At 48.4% G+C, this 18,616-nt stretch overlaps 1 protein-coding gene across 1 annotated transcript in view; it reads right to left on the reverse strand.

The window, feature by feature from the left end:
* PIG-U (phosphatidylinositol glycan anchor biosynthesis class U) overlaps positions 1-8,026 on the reverse strand; it is a 51,789-nt gene extending 43,763 nt beyond the window's left edge. The window contains exons 1-6 of the mRNA XM_037428829.2: positions 7,863-8,026; positions 6,470-6,534; positions 6,307-6,381; positions 3,947-4,009; positions 213-310; positions 21-121 (exon numbers count right to left, since the gene is read on the reverse strand). Coding sequence (XP_037284726.2) covers positions 21-121; positions 213-310; positions 3,947-4,009; positions 6,307-6,381; positions 6,470-6,534; positions 7,863-7,995 — 535 coding nt within the window. The 5' untranslated portion in view covers positions 7,996-8,026. The remainder of the gene's footprint in view (positions 1-20; positions 122-212; positions 311-3,946; positions 4,010-6,306; positions 6,382-6,469; positions 6,535-7,862) is intronic.
* Positions 8,027-18,616: the final 10,590 nt, after the last annotated feature.

Below are 18,616 nucleotides of genomic sequence, written 5' to 3' on the forward strand. Positions count from 1 at the left end.
AAACAGTTCCAAGCACTTACCATACACAAAACTGGCAAAATACAAAGCCAAAAGGAAGTTCGAAAACAGTGTTGTAGCCATGCCAATGCAATTTAGCAGGCTGTATGGAGACAATAAATACCTGCAAATGAAATCATATTTCAGTCAGTTTCCTAAGAGAGCCACACCGTGGAGTACAAAACAGAAGGTCGGTGATGCCACTCAGCACTTACACTGCCAACACAAGTTTTGGAACTGCATCAGCTGACTTCATGGTGAGTGTAATGTTCTTTGCACTCTTTGCTTTCTTGACCTGGGCCTCCCTTTGCACCTGAAAAATAAAAAACCAAGGTATGTATCTGTTTTACTAGCCAACCCTCCAACGCTGTGTGCTATTCTGTGCAAAGTCATGAAACATTAATGCAATCCTGTGCAAATATATGGGACAATAATGGTGCAGCGCTGCAGCATCAAAGCTATTATAGTAATGGCATGCATTAATATGATAACACACTGCTAAAACAAAGAGTGCAAATAATACAGCAAAGAATTTTGATGGCACAATGCACCTATAATTTAAGACTATTGCCTGTGAATACCTAAAAGCAATTCATAGCACAACGTTAGTTATGCATACACACATAAGAAACCCCACGAACAAGTTACTAAAGTCATCATTATCTGCCTGTTCGATGTCCACTGCATGATGAATACAGTTAAACCTGAATATAACAAAATTGACAAATCCCTGGTAAAGTTAATTATAAAGAGGATTTCGTTATATGCAGGTTCAGTAGGAAAATTTGAATAATAAGCACACAAATTAAACAGAAGGGGAACAGAAGGCAGAGCCAAACCAACACAGTTGATTGATGGTAAGTAAAAAATAAGTTTTTATTTCAATAGCAATTATATGTACACTCTCGGTCGATTTTTGCCGCCGCCGCCAGGTTCCGTAACAAGTATGAATTAACATGCCCTGGTGCATCGTAACGTTAGGAGCGGGTAAAAGCGTGCAAGCACTCTTGAAGCAGAGATCAAATGAACCGGCCGTTCTCTATCGTCTGGAAAGTGCATTTGATAACACATTCCACCCCCCCCCCCCCCTGCCTGTTAGACCTGCCGTCGATGCGGAGAGGGGGTCACTCGAGTGGCAACAGTGAACTTTGATTTTGAGGGCACGGTCACGACCCTGGCGCTTGTGCTATCTTGGCAAGCATCAGTGCACCTTAACGTGAAGAGACTGTGTGAAATTCTCCCTGGAGCAGCCATATTTTCTTACAACAACATTTTGTAGGAGTTCCGCAATATAGAATTCAAAAGTGTGAGCTGCCAGCCTTATCTCGTATAACATTACAAGTTGTTGATATCGCATTCACTGCATTGCATTGAACGCGCCACCGCGTTGTTGCTAGAGCTAATCGCAAAAGCCCTTGAACTCACGGCGCTGCACAAGACTGAAGCATGTGACGAGTCAACATCAGAAGATCTGTCATTGTCACCACGGTGTCGGTGAGTTTCCATCAGCGCCTAATCTGACATCACCTCGGTGGTGACGACCCGGTTGCTCGCATTAGAAAACAAACAAAAAACAGAAAAACAAAGCTGGACATCGTCGGCAGCCACACCACGCGCGCGCCGTGATACCATGCACACGCGCACAGCGTCAAAAACAAAGAGCGAACGACACGGATACCGCAGAAAACTATTCGGTAAAGTGCCCTCCATATGCAGCGTGGCTCCAGATATGTGGCTCCAGGTGCTAACTAAAAATGTGGCACTGCCAACATAAAATTACTTTTCTTGTTCTTAGTTTGGAGCAATGGGGAGGGCACATCCGCACATTTGCCCATGATGGCAGGAACGGCTCATGAGGCACAAGCCTGCCTGCCGCGCCTGCCCGCCTTGCACTCTCGCGCAGGAGTCACCGGGGCCATGAGCGTGCTGTGCACACCGCCGTCGCTTCGCGCTTCATTGGAGGGGCAACCGTGGAAGGTGCATGCTCATGCCAAAATGCAAAATCCAGGGAAAAATGCCTGGATTGTCCATGGCGAAAATTCGTATTGTCAAGGATGTCTCCCGCTGTTACTTTGTTACAGAGGTTGCAAATACATGTGCTTCTGTGGAGTAAGGGTGGGGAATAGAAAAACTTCGTTACATCGAGGAATTCATGATATGGAGGTTTGTTATAAGCAGGTTTAACTGCACATCTCCCTATAATCGTCAATTCAACCTACCCTGCAAGCTGAATCAATTTCATGCCTGCAAACATCACCACTCAGTCTAACTCATGTCTTTTTTCTGCTTTGTTTCCCAGCCCTTGGCATCTATTCCTCTGACGGATCACTGGTTGCCTACCCAACTCATTGGGATGTCATGCTAGGCCTTCTCCTCCCCTCACCCCCCCCCCTTTTGTTTCTCTTTATGCTGACAAAATATAGGCTATCCCTTTTAATTCAATGACCCACTAAACATGCTGTCTTCCTGCCTCTAAATATCACACCTATCATTTTCTACTGTAGAACGAACTGCTCTGCTTTGAACAACATTTAGGGCCTCTTTGTTCTCCTCCATGTTTCAGTTCCATATGAGACTCGTGGCAATACACTAGGGCTGTACACTTTTCGCATTTGGGACAGAGGTAATTTACTTATTCATGGTTTGACAACGTCTCCTGTATGTGCTCCAGCCCAACCTTATTATTTGAAGAATTTTCTTTCAAGAAGTAGGATCCCCTATTGGTAATTGACTTAGATATACATAAACTTGCATGAATTCTGGGGGTTGCAAGCTAATCATAAACCCTCATTCTTCTGACAAACTATAACAAATTATATATATGTTCTGCAAGCGACAACTAGTAACAGCTATTAAATATGCAGGAACACTACTGCTGGTAAGATCGAACAAAGCATGGCGGGTCAACCTCCTGAATTTCTTTCACAATTTTATATATTGTTGCCTAATCAGTGGAAAGAAGAGATCCTCAATTGGTTTTGCTGTAAAAACTTTTTCTGAAGCACAGTAAATCAATAATGACAGAGAGGTGGAGGGCCACGCTTACCTGCTTTGCTTTCTTTTTTTTTCAATTTGAGGGTGAATCGCACAAAATGTATTAAAGCTACATATCTCTCATTTGTTTAGCTAAATATATACATACTTGCACTTATGATCAATTATATTTCGATTCTCTGCATAGTACAAATTTTTTTATAAATACTCTCAAATTTGACCTAAAAACATTTCATTGTCTAGTTTGCAGGCCTTTATTTCACAAAGGGCCTATGGCAGAGCAGTGAAAATTCTGCATCACTTTCTCAGCATGCAGATTAAAACTGCCAAAGCTTATATTATTAACACTTTTCAATAAAAAGTTATAACCACACGAATTTCAAGAAAAGAGCATGCAAAAGAAACTTCTGACGACGATTAAAAAGAAAAACTCACTTTTTGATAGTTTTACACTTTACCCACTTACATCAGCTTTCACAATCAATAAAAACATGTTGCGTTAAATGGTTTCGCTTGCAGTTACGGCCCATCAAATTGCCCTTGCACAAGGATAGGCAACGGTAGATCTGACTTCCTGCTCACTAAGTATAGAATGCAGACCTATATTTCAGCTTTTTAAAAGGCAAGCAGCACTGAAATAGCTGTGAACAGCACTGAGATCACCAATTTCGAAATTGGCCAGCCATGCTTTGTTCAAGGTTACATGGAATCACCTAGATTGCATAATGGTACGTGCACTGAAACTTCACTTCACAACTTAGAATAACAAAGAGCTGAGTTAGTTGGTACGCATTCATTATCTTTAGCATTTGTACTTCCCACTCCATGGATAATAAAGCCTAGCACAGAACCGTCACAATTTATATTACACAAACATATAATATAATGCAAACAACAATAAAATTTGACATCAAAACAAGTAATTAACTGTCAGCCCAATGAAAAAAGTGCTTACCATGTACGAGATGCTCTTTTTTGCACCAAGTGCCAGAAGTAAAGCTGTCACCAAGTCACATGCCTAGAATATTTGAGCACAGTCATTAGAACTTATTCTTTTTACAAGTGAACAGTGATGTAACAATTTGAGAAAAAAAAACAGCCAGGCCTGCACACAATGCACAGCACAATCACAACGAAAGCTGGAAGAGCGGGATTTCCTGAATATTCTTAAAAAAAACTTTGGGTAACTGCTACAAGCACACTTGCAGGGTATCCAATACACCATAAATTATCACAATTTTTGTGCAGTAGGCAGGCATTCACTATGCCATTCTTTGTCATTCTTCGGAGAAGCGTGATACCTGCTGCACACTTGCAAGAAATTTTGCGCAATTTTTTTATGTTGCGGCTGACAACGATGAATTATGCCTGATGCTTTTGTAATGAGCTGGGGCATTTGACAACCTACTCGTTATGCAATTCACATTGTGCAACACCTGATTGTTTCTTTTTTTTGCTATTCTAAAAGGCTTTCTAATGGGATTCCTTTCACAAAATAAAGCCTGCCCAGGGTCAGTTCGCAACGGAGTTTCAAGCACCGGCGTGGCTCAGTAGTAGAATACTGGGCTGGCACACAGGAGACCTCGGTTCAAATCCCATTGTGTTGTTGAAGTATTGTGTTCACTTATTTTTTTTTTTCCCCTATTTCATGTGATTCTGGTTATGGACACCGGAGGTGGTGTACAACTATGGTGCTAAGAACAATCATTGTTGTGATCTCATAACCGCTTTCACTATAATATTCTATTACTCTTTAAAGAGCCTTCCATCAGGCTCTACTGCAATTTTTTCTTAGACACTGGACGTTATAACGGAGTATTCATGGTGTATTCTACTGCAAAAATTTTCGAAAATTGGTTAAACAATACTGGATGTTGAAGGGCTCCTAAAACATTTGTGGCCTACCTGAAACTCACCTCAGCTAGCTGGCCTAGGTTGCACTCAGGAAATTAAGTCTATTGGTGGGTCAATACAGCTTAGAAGGCAAGAGTTGGTAGAGTGGGGGTAGTTTGAACAATATATCCTTTCCCATATTTTATATATGGGTAATTTCTGAAGGAGATTTGATATCAGGTTTTGGGAAAAATACTATTCTCAAGAAGAACTGAAAGCCTATGCCGATTCAAAGATAGTTTTTTCTATTTTATTACATTCTAACAAAAATGGGTGCCTTAAGAAAAAATTGCTTCAGACCAGCCACGTCTGTGTAGGGCATTAACATCTTTATTAAGGAAAAAAAATATGGGTCAAAGGCAGTCATGTACGGCTGGGCTGCTAGAGAAAGGTCTGCGGGCCGCATGTTTAAGACGCTTGGCCATGGTAATGCCTTTATGCTATAGCGATTGATGTATCTATACCACGCATATCATGAGAATTCAGTATAAACTAGGCCAGCCAGGCATCTCCTCTCCGCTGTCCTTCTTTGCTTTATATACCGGTGCAAGAAAATGAATGAATTAGATAATTAACTCATGCCAAATCTTCCACTCCTTCGAACACAGTTGAGTTAAAAGGACATCTTCTTAATTATACTACCATACTCTTGTATTAGGTGCTGTTACTAGAAGGGTACTAGAAGGGCAACAAGCTTTTTTTCACTCAAGGCTGGAAGTCAGTAAATTACATATGCCAGTTTTTCCTCAACTGTTAACTGAGAGAGAAGCCAGTTATACAGAGTGCCCCAGGTAACTTTAGCATGAGTTTAAAAATATGCCGACACACGCAATTACGACGTGACCAAATGCATGTTGCTGACCGTTGCCCAGAGTTGGACTATTCTTGTGTTCAAAAGTATTGTTTATTAGATATGCTTAAATAACTTTTGAAGGAACGAAGATGAACACAAAAATTCAATGAGAAAGTTGTAGATCGGTTTGCAAAACGTCCTATTATAAAGTTTTGAGCTTTATATCTGGTAAGTATTAGTGTTTTTCTGCTAATTACAAATGCCCGCAAAGTACGAAAAAAACACCACGTGACAAACTCGCTCATGCGCTAGTGCGCACAATGACTCTAGTGCTCCCCAATGTTCCACTTACTAACGACCACAGCACTTGCCCAATTGTGCTGTCTCGACACAGCCGCAACGATGGTGGTGGCTTTGCTATTAACACGTTTCGCTATCAGCCACAAAAATAATAGGCGCTGTGACTGGTTATCGCTGTCATGAACCAGTACGAGGGAAGCATATCATTCGTACCCAGAACGTACGAACTCTTCCACAATCCAAAATGACCTCTGTTTACATTGTGATTGTGTAATCACTACAATAAAGTTAAGGGGAAACAAAGACAGAGAAAAAAATGTGGAACTTACAATAAACAAAAGTGGTATCCACTGCTTCTCCATGGTTTTTGTGACATAGTCATACATAATTAAGCTCAAAGGAGGCTGCAAAGAAAAAAACCAATATGTTATTTTCACGAAGGTTGACAGCGCATACTTCGTACCTGCAGGTTCACAACATCAATGAGCTTACCTCATGAAAAATATCTCCATCATACGGGGAGAGCTGCATACGATAGAGGTAGAGCCCTTCTGTGACTAGAATGCAGTGAAAAATGAAAGAACCTGAAGATATATATACATATACCGGATTCTTTCAATGTCATTCACGCTGGACCCGACAGCGAAATTTTATGAAAGTGTCTTCACTGAATGTTTTCGGATGGCAGCCCAGCCTTCATCACAATAACCAGCTTAAAACGTTCAGTAAAGATGCTTTCATGTAAGTTCCGTCGTCCCATCCTTGCATGCACACACACGTGCATGCACACACACACACAGATATATATATATATATATATATATATATATATATATATATATATATATATATATATATATACACACTGAAGGCTTTATTTTTGGATGCCATAAAACAAATTGAGAAAGGTATACGCATCAACAAAGCTGTTAACTGTTTATTCATTGACGTTTCGATTGGAGACCAATTGAAATGTCAACAAGCATATTGTAGAAGTGTACACTACATACACACACACACACATACATATATTTGTTCTTTTTCACATTGTGTGTGTGTGTGTGCGCGTGCGTGCGTGCGTGCGTGTGTGTGTGTGTGTCCTTTTTATGCTACCATGAGTGTTACTTTCAATTCATATTATGGGTATTCTTAGTATTGTTTCGCCACTTAATGCCATTGTTCCACGATTTTTCAAGTGCATTATTGTAGACACTTTTCTGCCCTTGATGTATTGATTTTTGTTTTTGTTTTGTTTTGAGAGAGCGCACACACACGGAGTGTCTCTGTGGTGCTTGGATTGGACACAACACTTTGAGGTGTCTGCCATTCTTTCATGTTCATGATCCTCCCCTTACTAAAGGCTCCCCACGGGGCCTGTAAGGTACTTTGAAATATAGATACTTTTCTTCACATACAGGCTTACAAATGCCGAGCTTCTTATTTTCCCTTCGAAGCGCTAAGAGCTGCTACGTCGTGAGCTGAGGCAGATCGCAGTTCTTCCTTCAGGCTTAGTAAAAAATCGCCCACTGAAAATGCGCATATCAATAACATAACAACGTTAACCTCTTGTTTAACCTCTTGCTTCTCGACATGTCTGCCTAGTTACACATACCAATTTTGCCACAGATTATTACGAATAGTAATACAGGCTACAGGTTACAACGTTAACATTTTACATTGTTGTTTGATCAGCGTTAAATGGTAACATGTTACCATGGTATGCTAACATTGTAACATGTCATCATTACAACGTTCAAATAAACAAGTGACAAGCGTGTACCACATGGAAGCAGAATTCTGACACATGACATGCGACGCCACACATGGCCAACTCCAAACGCCGGCAGCACGACAATATGCATACTTAAGTTACATATATTCTTACCCCGCCTCCATGAGTTCATAGGTGTTGACACTTCGACTCGTTCGGATACCGATCGCGCCAGAGGTGTATAAATAAGCCCCAAACGTAATATAAATCCCAAAACCACAACCACCCCGCTCGAAAGCAACGCCATATTTGCAACTTTTGTTTACGCCGGGCTCTCAGCGTTGCCAGAGTAGAAACTTCGTAAGCATAGAGTTTCTCACAAATACAACTCGATTCGAAAGAAGTGCACGGCTTTGCATACAAAAAGTTGCAGCAGGTGTAGTTAGGTGTCTCAGCACCTATTACAGGGCATAGAGTTTCGGGGTACAAATGCAACGCATCAGCAGCGTCACTGCTTAGTGCAAATGGAATGCTGAGGTGCAAGCAGAGAACACCTGTCGTCTGCTGCTCAGTTTCAGCTGTGGTGCGATTATATACAAATTCCACTGATTTGTCAGCATGGAGGAATTCCTCATTGCCATGGAAATAGCTGAATTCTACAGTGAAGACGAGGAACTGGACGCAGTTGACGTAGTGTTATGTCAAATCAGTGCTCAACTGGTGTGCAGCGATCGTAACCGCACACCTAGGTACTGCGAGGAAGTTGTGGTCCGTTATTTTTACTACGCGTCCAAGCGCCTTTTTGCCGATATTTCCGAAATTATCTTTATCTTTATCAATAAAAAAGTTCATCTTTCTTCCACTCCACAGCGCTCCGTCAGAGTCTTCGTGACGTGCAGGACCTTGATCAGCGCTATGACGAAGCACGGGGCAGCTGCTGCAGTGGCCACTTGCGTCGTCGGTGGTCTTGCGCCGTTGTATACGTATCACTCCCGTTTGTCGAGTCGGTGATGGCAAGTTGGCCCGACGTGCATACAACCCGCAATGTTCTGCCATCTGAAAACAAGAAAAACAACGGATAACGAAGAAATGTCGCGGTCCTGCATCTGAGCGAACTTCTCAAGAATGCTATCACTTCTGCACAATTACCTGCTGTAACGTAGAGTTCGGTGTCGCCGGCTAGGAGTATCAGGTCAAGATCGTCCACAATCAGAAAAACTTCCGTCGGTACACCGTCGATGTCTACGACGTCCCACGGGCGTGTCTCAAGGTATGTCTGCAACACGACCGGCTTTATATTTATAAAGCCGGTCGTGGTCTGCAAGCGCGCGACAGGAATGTGCGAGGCTGCACCAAAATGCTGCACCATGGCTGCACCCTCGCGCTAAAAGGTGCAAGGGTTCGCTAGGGTGCCTGAATGGTTTCCCTCGCCCACCGGCGGGCGAGAGAAACCGTTCAGGCGCCCTAGGGATCGCGGCACCACGGCGACACCTAACTCTGTACAATCGAGGACGCAGGACGTGCGGGGGGCGGCGTTGTACTTTTGAGAATCGAGGAGCGACGTGCAGTGCACCGTAAAAAGGTGCAGAGAACCTAGGGTGAATTGAATAGGCCTTACATAACTTCAATATTACGGTGCAGAATTGGGCTTACCCATCTGAAAGCTTTGTGTTAGTGCTGAGGTAACAACATAACGCAAGAAAAATCATGTGTCAAATGGCACCATGCAGCGTGGCCCGTTAAGGTGACTGAGCTTGTGAACGTTGGTGTGTGCGTAAAAACGCGCAAAGTGAGTACGGATGAGGAAAAAAACTCCTTCGCACGAGTAACCTCGCAATGGCATCAAAGATGCTATACTTGTAAAAGTATTAAAAGAAGGTAAATTACACGAGCAATCAGCTGAAACACGCGCAGTGATATCGCTTCACTCACCACTATAAGCGAGCCCCACTGCTCGTGATCGCCAGTAGTTTGCGAACCATATGTACGCCGCTTCATTCGACAATTTGTTAGCCTTGACTAGCTCTTTATTGGGAACATAGCACATCGAGAAACGTATAAGGGAGAAAGTGTAGAGACGGCTATATGACATCAATACTGTTAGCTTATTTTCGCTTCTGAGGTAGCAAGGCTCACCGAGTGCAAAGCTTCAGATAAATTCCGACGATTTAAATAAAAGCAATTCGAGGTAAACTTACATCATTCCACGATTCTGTGCTTAAAAGAGGCATTATGGAAGCTGCTGTACCAATATCCAGATATGAAATCTATTATCTTATTTTTGCTGTACAGGTTGAGTTGCTGCCTCAACAAAAATACCTTACGAAGTTTACTAATGTGAAAGTGTCATTTTTTAACTGTTTTAGAAAACTGTTCAAATATAGATATTGCCTATGTACCTAGACAGACAAAAAAAATCAGGATTCCATCGAGTGCGAGTGGAGTTACAAAGGTTTGTCACATGATGCAATTGCATTATCTCTTCTCTCGTCCCGACGAAAACGCTGGAAGCTGAGCAGAGATGGGCGGCAGGGGCGAAGAAACTACCGTGTCTCGTGACCTTCAGCCCTTTTTTCGATCGCGCGGCTTTTTCAGTGTGATGGCGCAGTTTTTTTTACTGGTTCCCCGGATAGAATCGAAAGCCTACGAGTCAATCCAAACGAGTCGGCCAACAGCGTTGCCCGCCATCTCACTGACCGGCACGCTTTTACAAATGGTCCTGACTCCGCTGGATTGATTCCACTACACAAAGATAAACTCACCACGTATAATGAAATCACTAAACACTTCTATCTGGGCAGAAGAATCTATCCACACCCCCACGCAAACTTCAACAGAGCACAAGCCACTTACACAGCTACAAACAAAATCGTATGATTTACCGGTTCAAATGAGTCAGTGGTATGGAGCGGAAGAAATAGAAATTACATGCAAAGCCTGCACCAAAAATGCATGCACATTAGACCACATTCTCTGGGACTGCAATTCACTGGAGCCCGGTATTAAGCGTGACCGCTTCGAAAGGATCATCAGATCACCAGCTTATATGACAATCAAATCCTGGCTGTCCAGTACACCCACGACAGGGCCAGGAGGCTCGACCTCCCTGTTCCGTCATGGAAATAGCCAGGCTGACGCATTCGCATCATGTACAGGCTAACAAACAAAGTTTTAAAGAAGAAGAAGAGCGGTGGTGGCCGAAAGCTCTGCTGAGATGATTGAAGTTTTGGACCTGCTTCAAACAGCAGATGTTGCTGCTTGTTTTCCCGCGTTTGTGGTGGTTTCGCAACGTTGTGAACCACGGCCTCGATATTACCGTAACCATTTCAGTTTCTCAAGTAAACGAAAAGTAGAAAGAAAAAGAAAAAAGTTGACTGGCTTCCCTGTGAGCCTGGATGAGACAGCTGCGTATATTGCGCATCTTTTATAGATTTTCATTTCTTTGTGCTAAGCTGCTTTAAAATAAAAAAAATCGCGAAAATTGTGCCAAACTGCTCCAAAATAGCCTCGAAACTAAAACTTTTATGGCAACGTCAGCATCAGAGGAGGGGAAAGGTCGATTTGCCTAATAAGACGCAACGAAGCGTCTGTGTTTTTTTTTTTTACTTTGCACCTTTTTGATCACATTCTCCCATGATGCCGCCATAATCTCCTCTGAAGTGTTGTAAATATTCGTGACTCCGCAGAAATGTGCTGCCGTGCATCGAGCGTGCTGCTTGTATACTAGCTAGGCTATGTGTTCTGGTGCCACTGTCGCCTATGGAAAACCGCCAGATCGGATGGCACTGAGCGTGCCGTTTCTACTAGCTATAGGCTGTGTGTTCTGGTGCCATTGTCACCTATGGAAAACCACCGAGTCAGATGATATCAAGCGTTCTGCTTCTACTAGCTAGACTATGTGTTCTGGTGCCACTGTCGCCTACGGAAAACCACCGGGTCGGATGGCCTCGAGCGTGCTGCTTGTATACTAGCCAGGCTATGTGTTCTCGTGCCACTGTCGCCTGTGGAAAACCACCGGGTCGGATGGCATCGAGCGTGCTGCTTGTATACTAGCTAGGCTATGTGTTCTCGTGCCACTGTCGCCTGTGGAAAACCACCGGGTCGGATGGCATCGAGCGTGCTGCTTGTATACTAGCTAGGCTATGTGTTCTCGTGCCACTGTCGCCTGTGGAAAACCACCGGGTCGGATGGCATCGAGCGTGCTGCTTGTATACTAGCTAGGCTATGTGTTCTCGTGCCACTGTCGCCTGTGGAAAACCACCGGGTCGGATGGCATCGAGCGTGCTGCTTGTATACTAGCTAGGCTATGTGTTCTCGTGCCACTGTCGCCTGTGGAAAACCACCGGGTCGGATGGCATCGAGCGTGCTGCTTGTATACTAGCTAGGCTATGCATTCTGGTGCCACTGTCGCCTATGGAAAACCACCGGGTCGGATGGCATCGAGCATGCTGCTTGTATACTAGCTAGGCTATGTGTTCTGGTGCCACTGTCGCCTGTGGAAAACCACCGGGTCGGATGGCATCGAGCGTGCTGCTTGTATACTAGCTAGGCTATGCATTCTGGTGCCACTGTCGCCTATGGAAAACCACCGGGTCAGATGACATCAGGCGTTCTGCTTCTACTAGCTAGGCTATGTGTTCTGGTGCCACTGTTGCCTATGGAAAACCACCGGGTCGGATGGCATCGAGCATGTTGCTCGTATACTAGCAAGGCTATGTATCCTGGTGCCACTGTTGCCTATGGAAAACCACCGGGTCGGATGGCATCGAGCATGCTGCTTGTATACTAGCTAGGCTATGTGTTCTGGTGCCACTGTCGCCTGTGGAAAACCACCGGGTCGGATGGCATCGAGCGTGCTGCTTGTATACTAGCTAGGCTATGCATTCTGGTGCCACTGTCGCCTATGGAAAACCACCGGGTCAGATGACATCAGGCGTTCTGCTTCTACTAGCTAGACTATGTGTTCTGGTGCCACTGTCGCCTACGGAAAACCACCGGGTCGGATGGCCTCGAGCGTGCTGTTTGTATACTAGCCAGGCTATGTTTTCTGGTGCCACTGTCGCCCATGGTAAACCACCGGGTCGGATGGCATCGAGCGTGCTGCTCGTATACTAGCAAGGCTATGTGTTCTCGTGCCACTGTCGCCTGTGGAAAACCACCGGGTCGGATGGCATCGAGCGTGCTGCTTGTATACTAGCTAGGCTATGTGTTCTCGTGCCACAGTCGCCTGTGGAAAACCACCGGGTCGGATGGCATCGAGCGTGCTGCTTGTATACTAGCTAGGCTATGCATTCTGGTGCCACTGTCGCCTATGGAAAACCACCGGGTCGGATGGCATCGAGCGTGCTGCTTGTATACTAGCTAGGCTATGTGTTCTGGTGCCACTGTCGCCTATGGTAAACCACCGGGTCGGATGGCATCGAGCGTGCTGCTTGTATACTAGCTAGGCTATGTGTTCTCGTGCCACAGTCGCCTGTGGAAAACCACCGGGTCGGATGGCATCGAGCGTGCTGCTCGTATACTAGCTAGGCTATGTGTTCTCGTGCCACTGTCGCCCATGGTAAACCACCGGGTCGGATGGCATCGAGCGTGCTGCTCGTATACTAGCAAGGCTATGTTTTCTGGTGCCACTGTTGCCTATGGAAAACCACCGGGTCGGATGGCATCGAGCATGCTGCTTGTATACTAGCTAGGCTATGTGTTCTGGTGCCACTGTCGCCTGTGGAAAACCACCGGGTCGGATGGCATCGAGCGTGCTGCTTGTATACTAGCTAGGCTATGTGTTCTGGTGCCACTGTCGCCTATGGTAAACCACCGGGTCGGATGGCATCGAGCGTGCTGCTTGTATACTAGCTAGGCTATGTGTTCTCGTGCCACAGTCGCCTGTGGAAAACCACCGGGTCGGATGGCATCGAGCGTGCTGCTCGTATACTAGCTAGGCTATGTGTTCTGGTGCCACTGTTGCCTATGGAAAACCACCGGGTCGGATGGCATCGAGCATGTTGCTCGTATACTAGCAAGGCTATGTATCCTGGTGCCACTGTTGCCTATGGAAAACCACCGGGTCGGATGGCATCGAGCATGCTGCTTGTATACTAGCTAGGCTATGTGTTCTGGTGCCACTGTCGCCTGTGGAAAACCACCGGGTCGGATGGCATCGAGCGTGCTGCTTGTATACTAGCTAGGCTATGCATTCTGGTGCCACTGTCGCCTATGGAAAACCACCGGGTCAGATGACATCAGGCGTTCTGCTTCTACTAGCTAGACTATGTGTTCTGGTGCCACTGTCGCCTACGGAAAACCACCGGGTCGGATGGCCTCGAGCGTGCTGCTTGTATACTAGCCAGGCTATGTTTTCTGGTGCCACTGTCGCCCATGGTAAACCACCGGGTCGGATGGCATCGAGCGTGCTGCTCGTATACTAGCAAGGCTATGTGTTCTCGTGCCACTGTCGCCTGTGGAAAACCACCGGGTCGGATGGCATCGAGCGTGCTGCTTGTATACTAGCTAGGCTATGTGTTCTCGTGCCACAGTCGCCTGTGGAAAACCACCGGGTCGGATGGCATCGAGCGTGCTGCTTGTATACTAGCTAGGCTATGCATTCTGGTGCCACTGTCGCCTATGGAAAACCACCGGGTCAGATGACATCAGGCGTTCTGCTTCTACTAGCTAGGCTATGTGTTCTGGTGCCACTGTTGCCTATGGAAAACCACTGGGTCGGATGGCATCGAGCATGTTGCTCGTATACTAGCAAGGCTATGTGTTCTGGTGCCACTGTTGCCTATGGAAAACCACCGGGTCGGATGGCATCGAGCATGCTGCTTGTATACTAGCTAGGCTATGTGTTCTGGTGCCACTGTCGCCTATGGAAAACCACCGGGTCGGATGGCATCGAGCGTGCTGCTTGTATACTAGCTAGGCTATGTGTTCTGGTGCCACTGTCGCCTATGGTAAACCACCGGGTCGGATGGCATCGAGCGTGCTGCTTGTATACTAGCTAGGCTATGTGTTCTCGTGCCACAGTCGCCTGTGGAAAACCACCGGGTCGGATGGCATCGAGCGTGCTGCTCGTATACTAGCTAGGCTATGTGTTCTCGTGCCACTGTCGCCCATGGTAAACCACCGGGTCGGATGGCATCGAGCGTGCTGCTCGTATACTAGCAAGGCTATGTGTTCTCGTGCCACTGTCGCCTGTGGAAAACCACCGGGTCAGATGACATCAGGCGTTCTGCTTCTACTAGCAAGGCTATGTGTTCTCGTGCCACAGTCGCCTGTGGAAAACCACCGGGTCGGATGGCATCGAGCGTGCTGCTTGTATACTAGCTAGGCTATGCATTCTGGTGCCACTGTCGCCTATGGAAAACCACCGGGTCAGATGACATCAGGCGTTCTGCTTCTACTAGCTAGGCTATGTGTTCTGGTGCCACTGTTGCCTATGGAAAACCACCGGGTCGGATGGCATCGAGCATGTTGCTCGTATACTAGCAAGGCTATGTGTTCTGGTGCCACTGTTGCCTATGGAAAACCACCGGGTCGGATGGCATCGAGCATGCTGCTTGTATACTAGCTAGGCTATGTGTTCTGGTGCCACTGTCGCCTATGGAAAACCACCGGGTCGGATGGCATCGAGCGTGCTGCTTGTATACTAGCTAGGCTATGTGTTCTCGTGCCACTGTCGCCTGTGGAAAACCACCGGGTCAGATGGCATCGAGCGTGCTGCTTGTATACTAGCTAGGCTATGCATTCTGGTGCCACTGTCGCCTATGGAAAACCACCGGGTCAGATGACATCAGGCGTTCTGCTTCTACTAGCTAGGCTATGTGTTCTGGTGCCACTGTTGCCTATGGAAAACCACTGGGTCGGATGGCATCGAGCATGTTGCTCGTATACTAGCAAGGCTATGTGTTCTGGTGCCACTGTTGCCTATGGAAAACCACCGGGTCGGATGGCATCGAGCATGCTGCTTGTATACTAGCTAGGCTATGTGTTCTGGTGCCACTGTCGCCTATGGAAAACCATCGGGTCAGATGACATCGAGCGTGCTGCTTGTATACTAGCTATAGGCTGTGTGTTCTGGTGCCATTGTCGCCTATGGAAAACCACCGAGTCAGATGATATCAAGCGTTCTGCTTCTACTAGCTGTAGGCTGTGTGTTCTGGTGCCACTGTCGCCTATGGAAAACCACCGAGTCGGGTGGTAAGCGCAGCACGGTTGTCCGTCAGGTTCTTTGTTGTGCGTAGCACGTTCCTCCGGTAGCTGCGGTTTTCCTGACGATGGTGTTGGTAGTGGTTAGAAGATGAGAAAAGGCACCTAATTTCTGCAACCCGGTCGGGAGCACGGCACAGTGCCTGCGGGGAAGGGAAAAGGGAGAAAAGTGGAAAGAAGAGGAAAAATTAATTGAGCAGTGGAACGGTCGTCATCAACATAAGCAGCAGTCCAGAAGCAAGGGTAGGGGTGGCAAGGGGCCCATCCTCAGCGGTAGGCCACGATTCCCGTCTCGTCCAGGAACTCCACCGGAGCGCTGGTAGATGGGGATGAGATGGGAACAGTAGGTGCTCTAGGGTGGTGGCAGGAAGGTCATGTCTCCGGTAGGCTGCGGTGACCCTCGAGCATTCCTGGGCCAAGGCAGAGCAGGCACAAAGGAGGTGCCGAGGGTCTCGGGGTCGCCGCAGCGGCTGCAGGCTGGGGAGGCGCAGCATCCCTTGAGGTAGCGGCGGGCCGCGGTCCACGCGCATCCGGTCCGCAGCCGCAGCAGGTTGGCTCGTTCTCTCCTGGTGAGGCCTGCCTCAGGAAGACGCCTGGGTCCCCGCCCATTGGCCACCCTCTGGTCCGGGTGGACTGAGGCGAGGAGCTTCTTGATACGGGCCTGCGAGTAATCTCTCACCGCCACGGCTTGGGTGATGGGGGTTCCCAGCTGATGTGCTGCCTTGGCCAGTGTGTCCGCCTTCTCGTTGCCAGCTATACCCACGTGAGAGGGCAGCCAGTGGAAGGAGACGGACGTCCCGGCTGCTGCTAGGGCCCGGTACTTGGTTGCCAGGAGACTCCCCGTGAGCCCGGCACGGCGATGGTTGGCCAGTGTCTGCAGGGCTGCCTTGCTGTCACACAGGACAGTGACCGGTTTAGCCGGAACGTCCTCGGCCAGCAGGTCCGCCACCAGGTGTAGCCCTGCCAGCTCCGCAGCCGTCGAGCTCGCCGGGAACGGTAGTCGGCACTGCCTGTTGATGGCCCGGGATGGGATGACGCAGGCGGCCGCCGCTGAACCGTCTGGCATGACGGATCCGTCAGTGAAGGCCTGAAGCCGCCCTGCCAGTTGCTGCTGGAGCTTGGAGACGGTGGCCTGTTGCAGTGCTGCAGCAGGTGTTCGGCGCTTGGTTACCCCGTCCAGGTACAGGTGGACCTCAGGCGGCTGGTGGTGGGGTGGTGGAGGGGCCACCGGGACTGGCGGGTCCGGGACCATCTGATGGTAGAGCGCACAGAGACCACCCATCCGTGAGCTCGGCTAGCTGCGAAGTCGCTCCAGGAGGGTTCTGCCATCGGCAGCACGGTGCAGGCGGTCTACGTGCCTCAGAGCACGCTGGAGCATGTGCAGGACAGGGGCCACTCTCCAGTCTCGGCCAGGGTCGCTGCCACGGGGGAGTACCTGGGGAGCCCCAGGATGGCCCTCACTGCTCTCCTGTGATGTCCCTTCAGGTCCAGTCTCCTGGCAGGCGTCAGGGCCACCAGTGGAAAGGCGTACAGCAGGACTGAGGACGCTGAAGCCTGGTTGAGTCGAAGCGCCAGCTTGGTTGAGCAGCCGTATCCATGCTGCTGCAGCTTGCTGATGGCTCCCTGGACTCGCCGTACCTGTGGGCAGGCGACCTTCGCAGCTGGGACCCAGGTGAGACGGTGGTCGATGGTGAGCCCCAGGTACTTCACTGTCAGCTTCCAAGGCAGGTTGCGGTTGCCGACCGTCAGCTGCTTCACGTAGCGTCGTGCTGCGGCCAGCGTGTGGATCAGCAGGGCCTCGGTCTTAATTGCGGAGACCTTGAGTCCGATGCCACTCAGGTAGGCAGACACCGCATCCAGGGCCACCTGCAGTGACGTCCTGATGGCTGGAGTGGACCACCTCGGTCCCCGGGCCCAGAGTGCCACGTCATCGGCATAGACAGAGCAGCGGGCCGCGAACTTGGTGCCTGTCGGAAGAGAAGCGGGGAGTCCTGCCATCGCCAGGTTGAACAGGAAGGGGCTCAGCACGGAGCCCTGTGGTACACCTGCGGTGATGTCCCTGGGTTTGCTGGTCTCCTTTCCAACTCGAACCTGGAAGGTCCTGCCGGTCAGGAAGACAGTCACGAAGCTGCGGTGGCACCCGTGAACGCCAAGTCGGTCCAGAGACGTCTCGACGACTTCGTGTTGGAGACTGTCAAAGGCACTCTCCACGTCCAGCAGGAGCAGCATGGCCACGTCACCACAGCTCTTGGCATCCTCAAGGGTGGCGACGACGTCGGAAATGGAGTCGGCTGTGCACCGGTGGCGCCTGAAGCCAGTCAGTTGTTCCGGTAAGAACTCGAGTTGGCCAGCAATCCACTCGTGTCGCTCCAAGGCCACCTTCTCCAGTACCTTGCAGGGTGCCGAGGTGAGAGAGACTGGCCTGTACGAGGAGAGGGCCATGGCTTTCTTCCGGGGCTTCAGGATCGGGGCGACGACCGCAGTGCGTCATGACCCCGGTAGGACCCCACTGCTCCAGACGTCGTTGTAGTACTCGAGCAGGTGCTGGCGGCCAGCTCCGTCCAGGTTACGGAGCATCTGGAAGGTGACACCATCAGCTCCCGGGGCAATTCGTCTTTTCGATCCTGCAAGGGCAGCCTCCAACTCGTGTTTACTGATGGGTTCGCAGCACAGCTCTTGTACTTCTGCGGCCGTCCACCCAGGATGGTGGCAAGTGTCGGGAT

The sequence above is a fragment of the Rhipicephalus microplus genome, chromosome X (genome assembly GCF_043290135.1).
Source record: "Rhipicephalus microplus isolate Deutch F79 chromosome X, USDA_Rmic, whole genome shotgun sequence".
Taxonomy (NCBI): Eukaryota; Metazoa; Arthropoda; class Arachnida; order Ixodida; family Ixodidae; genus Rhipicephalus; species Rhipicephalus microplus.